We start from the raw sequence: 6,348 nt of genomic DNA, 5'->3' as shown, positions 1-6,348 counted from the left end.
GGGGGGAGGAGGGGGTTGGCCGCGACCATGGCCGCGGCGGCGCGACCGCCGGCGAAAGAATTTTAAGTTTCCATCGGACGAAGTTGCACTCCCGCGGAATTTCAATATCTTCGCCCGTAATGGACCGTTACTGTACGCATTACGCTCCATTACGAGCACGCGGTTTACCGCGAGGAGATCTGTAGTCGTTTAAGCGCATTCGACGCACCATTTTGAAGCGGTGGCCGTATATCCACTGATAACTTCAAAGAGAATCAATTTAAAAATACGTAGCGAGTATGAACACTTCTTTACAGTTAAAAAACTCATTTTATACATGTAATGCCGCTGTGTTTTTTTAACTTTTTTTGTGAGCAATCCAAGTTTATTAATGTCGATTGAGTCATTACGCAATAATTTATGATGGAGCTTTCATAAAACCAATGTCTCGATATACATTATTCATGAAAATAAACGTATTCACGTATCACCGCAATATGTCCATAGTTTTTATACATTTAAAATAAATGATACTATTTCTCGCTTATAATTGCAACACAAAATAAAGCAGTAGCAAACATAAATCGAATATTTATTTCGTCTCAAATAACTTTTATAAATCGTTAAGGATAATAATAACTTTATTGATTAATCCACATATAATAAAATAGCGAACGGCTGATGCAAAAAATTTGCAAAGAAAAAGTAAGACTATAAATAAGATATTAATTGTGATGCTTAATTGCGAATTGTATGTACCATTGAACTCTGTTTTAATGAAAAATTCTAAATATTGTCTCGGTCTAAATATACCTTTTAATCTTTATTATCAAGCGAAGATTAAAACTATGAACTTTTAATTCAAACTTTTGCTACTATTTCAGCAACGCTATGGACACATATGTACACATGGCGTTATGTGTACAACTGGGAGTTCGCGCACTTTCATAATTTGCTTTACTGTCAGCAATGCAGTATGTAGAGTCGCCTGCTATGATACGGCAAATGCGATATACGGATAGCATTTGATGCCTTTGATCGTAATCTATCCGGTTTAACGATCGAATAAAAATTTAATGTTGCACCTACCGTGGCAATTGAAGTAGATAAGGTAACGCTACTATACGAACGTCCCATATCCCTATTAACTTTACAATCGTCCTACTTTGGTAATCGGTGTTTAAACCATGACAAGGACGTTGCGTTATACGCCGTATCGACAGATATTACTAAACCCGTTATTAAAATCTCATACGCAATCTTTGACTTTATCATCGCTTTTGCTTCGTTTGCCTAACGAACAGCTTTGAAACCCTTGACCAGTTTAAACGGTAGATGTTATGAAATTTTAACGCGAACAGAACCTAGGAGTTTAGTTACACGATTAAACCTGAATTGTCATAAAAACGAGGCAAGAACGTTTAACCCTAATTGGTATTTGCGAGTTCAGCAAACCACGACATTTTTTTTAACTACGTTGTAAAAAAATTGTTTGTGATAAATATTTTTCGCAATATTATTTTACATAATTAAAAATTATATTATTTTATTTCTCGGATTTTTATTTCCAAAGAAGATATCTTACGGTCCAATGTACTTGAAATTAACGTATTGTATCTTTGCTTAAAATTAACGTGATATTAAATTTAATAGAGATACAATACGTTAATTTCAAGTACACTGGACCGTGAATATCTGCAGTTAAGGAATTTTAGAACGAATCCCTATTAGAGTTAAAAGTACTTACAAATAAGAGTGAGGATAAAAAATCTATTTCGGAAAAATAGATAAGAGGATTTTTTAAGAAGTTTAAAATATAAGCCAAAAGCTAACGTAGCACGAGGTAGAATAACGGTGACTTTCATATATCTCTATAACTGACAAGGATTGTGTAGAACAATCGAAGCCGTAAATTTGCGAATCCACGCATCGACGCGGTATGAGTTGTGGGATATTCTTCATCACGAAATTCTCTCTTTCTTTAACGGCGCGCAACCGCTTTATTTATTAAAAAAAAAAAATTGCAACGAAAAATAATTTCATTACTCGCATGATATGTTTTTTTCCCCCAAGCTCGTTGTCTTCCAATCTACTCCTCCCCGACACCATTCAATTTCGAGCGGAACAGCCGTATATCTACGGCATACATACCATTACGCATTTGTGTGTGCGCGCGTTACACGCCAGGGGTCCATCGTTGGTTCCTGATATACACGAGAATTCGCGGGTACCGGGTGGACAGAGAGGAAGAGGGAGGGAAGGGTGCACATGCAGCGGCTTTGATTTTCAGTCCACGATACGCTACTGCCAATTATTCAGCGTACATGTTGGCCCATTGTGAATCTGTCGAGAGATGGCGGTCGATTACTGCATCCGAAGTGGAACCGTTATGTCAATTTGCATAATGCACCGATTAAATAAACGGGTTGCGGTCCTGTCCGATGTCGTGGAGCACGACGGCGGCGGCGGAGGGCGCGTCCCCGCCGCTGCCCGCAAAACAACTATTGACAGGCGGCGAATTCTCGACGCCGTTCACGTCCCGTGCGTACGTCAAAATTAATGTACGCCTCCTCATCTTTTTCCGGCGCTCGCGCACGCGACACGTCACATCACGCACAACGTATGCACGATAACGATTATGAGGTTGTCGCCGATGTCGGTACGATGACGGCCCCGCTAACTTGTCCCTCGCCATTAATTAGCGGCGTAAATCGCGGCCGGGCGTTACGCCTGAAATTCTGTCGTGTCCTTTTACCCGGTCCCGTGTCGTAAATCAGAACGCGTCATTTGTCACCTCGCACATAGCGGCCTGTACGTAATGCCGAAATATATATCGGATCACCAAATAAATTCTCGTCTTGCTCGATTTAGTTTCGCATTTAATGCCGCTATTTGTCCAAGCCGTTGTTGCATGATAATTACGGCACGATTCGACGACGTGTTCCGCCAATGCAGTAATTCCAGACATTGGCAAACGATCGCTGATCGTATAATTATTGTCCGTTCGTTTTATTGGCGCATACGCTGAATATATGCTGCATTCTGAAAAATCAATACAGTAATAATAATAAAACGATATTTAATGTCGAATGCGAAGATTTTTCTTCGGTGAAATTTTTGGAACGTTCACTAATTGAAGTTTATCCTGGTTAAATCCAAAAGAGTTAATAAAATGTATAAATTTTTCTCTTTCTCTCTCTCTTTTTATTTTTAGTTAACTGGCTAGATGACCGTTGGTATTTCTCGTTGACATATTTTCTATTTGATGTAAAAAAAAAAAACAGTCACTGTAACCTTTTTTTCAGAGTCACAAAACAATCGCTGCAAATAACTGTGTTAATTAATTCAATTATTGCCGTTTGTTCAAGTGTTTTCTATGGTACTTGTCAAAGTTCTAGTTTTTGTGGTATTCGTCATACACGAATACTGTGCGACTATAGATACAAGCGGTGGAAATGAGAAGAAAGTTTTATCAGAAACACACAATTGTACACGTATAAACATTTATTTCAATGTTTTTCTCGTGCTATCTAGAGTCGTGTAAAATATTTAAACAATAACTATTTGACGTTATGTTTATAGTCTTTACTATCTACATCTGCTTTTTGATTATTAATGTGATTATTTTTATCTGTGATATCAATCGAAAGCCTCTTAAACTTTTTTAATTGAGAATTAAATTAATCATAATCTTTTTTGATAAATTCTTCGCATTAAATATTTCATTTGATTTACTGCCACACTAATCGAAATTAAAATTTTAGTAGAAGAAATTAATCAGCTATCGTGTCACTATCTCACGTGGCATTTGCTGGTTCATTATCCTGCATTGTGATATGGAAAATCGATATGGACGTCGATATAAGCGATCTTAATGCAGGCGCGTAAATATTTTCACTATGTTGAAAGCAGGGAAATATTGCAAGCGTAAACATTTTCCCCGTTACCTGCGAAAGCAACGTAGGTACTTAGCCTTAAACGTGTCGACATATATAAGCGATGACGGAAGTTTGGAGAAACATAAACTGAAGGAAGAGAAACCTTATAACAAGAATAGAAAAATACGATTGGAACCAATTATTTTCCTCAATCCCATTATCGAACGTAAACGAACGGGGGGGGAGAGACGAAACTCTTCTCCTTTCGCAATTATATGTTATACTTTATTCGTTTCTTTCTTTTTCTGTACTAGGAAGCTTCCAGGTTCTTCATTCACTTACGTGGCTCGTCGACGTCGCCGAGCAGGACTTCCGCAACGACGAACCGGGCCAGCAAGCTCATCAGCAAAAGCATCCTCTCCATTGTAAGCGGAATGAATCCTTGTCTCCTTCGCCTCCTCGTATAGATACTCTGTCCTTCTCCTTAAACCCTGCTTAAGTGGAAGTCGACACGGCTGATAAATTTCAATGAGACGAGCGATCCCCGGTGATCCGTCAGGTCATCCGGATTCTCAGTTCTAACGGGCGCATCTCGTCATAAGACGCTGCAGACGGAGGATCCGTCGCATCGATCTGACCCGGTCCTCCGTGGCCGATTTTCGCCCGCGGCGAAAAGCACGGGCTCCCAATGAAACGTCCGATATACACTTTTAACGGTAACAAGCGAGGGCGACGGCGGGGGTCCCGACCTGCGCTTTGAGAGAAGGCTTAAGTGCAGTTGACGGAGCACGCGAGGCACTTCGCCGGTAGATTCTCGACGTAAAACTGCAGATTATAAGTAAGTCGCGTAACTTCTTAAGGGCTCTGCGCGATTACGCGCGTTATTTATGTACGGAAACTTCAGCGTCGTCTAACGGGGTTACTCGATCGGGTAATTGTACATCCTTGCACAGTCTATTAGCGTTCACTTCATACACCACTAAGTCTCACACGCGCGCACAAATGACCCATTCCACATCTCTCCTCCGTCATCGCTCGGCGATAATGACGTAATGATGTTTTCGAGAACGTGAGACGGAAAAATCGATAAACTAGATGACTCCGTTTGTCATATACTTAACGCGATCACGAGCGTTAATGGTTGCAATTAACACATCCGCTCACGAAAAACATTTTACATTATGCACTTTGGTATATCGGGATTACCGCCCACCGTTCTCGTACATCCATTCACGCTGCGCCGCTTTCATTTATTAAAAAAAAAAAAAAAGAAAAGCTATGCAGCAAACACCAAAGTATTAATATCTTCAATCATATCGGATCGGTTGACAAATATTTATCAGATCGATCTAACTTCATTTCAGGTACAAATGCAATCGATTACCTGGGAAGAATTATCTATCTTAAATATTATCTATTTTATCTCGAAAATATATCTCTCATTCCTTCTCGAGGGAGAATGTCCCAACCGCATAATTCCGTGAACCAAATCGCAACCTCAGGTCAGCGGCCGACAGTGCAGTGGCGAACTCGTGATGAGTCTTCCTCTGGGATACGAATAGAGCGACCGCGTGAGGGTAGTTTGGTTCACCACTGCAGTAAAAGTCACTTTCACCTGTCACGCATGGATTGGCTTTCGGTCCCGATTGACCGAACGTTCAGGTCTCACTCACGCGGGAGATCGGCGATTGATTTCAATCGGCCTTCTCAACCGATTCTCAGTAAACGCGACTCCCTGCTCAAGGTGGAAGGCGCGCTCACTGCTGCGTTGCGGCAGGCCTACTGACAGTGCCATCGTAGCTTTCGGCTCGGCTCGGCATGACTCGTGCGAGTCCGTCACCCTCCGGTGCGGCGGCCGCTTAAAGCGCCCGCCGATCACTTTTCATCCCCTTCGCTCCCTCGCTCAACCTCGTCTTACACCACTGCGCGCACTCCTCCCTTCGGACTACCCGACACTTCGCGAATCGGGTGAACGTTAGAAAACGACTGTCGTCTTGCTGAAAACGCTGAGACCGCGAACGGTACGGAACAAAGAGAACGCGAGTCGTTTGTGTTTAGCTTGTAGATCGGAAAGTGAGAAATAAGGGTTAACAATACGGGAAAGTAATCTGTACCTGTACGCCAGCGAAGCAAGCGAGGAATGAAGAAATCTTGAAGTGTATAGATAAAAAAGAATTCGGAAAGATTACCGAAAACTCAATCCCATCCTAATGTCACGAATAAATCAGAGAGTCTCTCTTTCTCACTTTAAACTGGGTATTTTTGATGTCTTTTCTTATAATATACAATCTTTTTACTCTCTTATAATAAACTTAATTATCGCTCTTCGAAGTAGTTTGTTATCATTTTTTGAAAATGAAAATCAGAAAATGTCTTATTATCAATTCTGTATCCTTTAGTGTTAAAAGGAGGATTATGTCAAATACACACGTGAGCATAAATGGATATTACGTGCAATGCAAAACATTTTGCAACATTCTGCGTTTTACTC

At 40.8% G+C, this 6,348-nt stretch overlaps 1 protein-coding gene across 1 annotated transcript in view; it reads right to left on the bottom strand.

Moving 5' to 3' along the window:
* LOC108776521 (neural cell adhesion molecule 1) overlaps positions 1-4,438 on the bottom strand; it is a 34,100-nt gene extending 29,662 nt beyond the window's left edge. The window contains exon 1 of the mRNA XM_018543168.1: positions 4,200-4,438. Coding sequence (XP_018398670.1) covers positions 4,200-4,281 — 82 coding nt within the window. The 5' untranslated portion in view covers positions 4,282-4,438. The remainder of the gene's footprint in view (positions 1-4,199) is intronic.
* Positions 4,439-6,348: the final 1,910 nt, after the last annotated feature.

The sequence above is a fragment of the Cyphomyrmex costatus genome, unplaced genomic scaffold (assembly GCF_001594065.2).
Source record: "Cyphomyrmex costatus isolate MS0001 unplaced genomic scaffold, Ccosl1.0 scaffold36, whole genome shotgun sequence".
NCBI classification, from domain to species: Eukaryota; Metazoa; Arthropoda; class Insecta; order Hymenoptera; family Formicidae; genus Cyphomyrmex; species Cyphomyrmex costatus.
The sequence above is the reverse complement of the archived record's forward strand: the minus strand, read 5'-3'. Positions and strand labels throughout refer to the sequence as shown.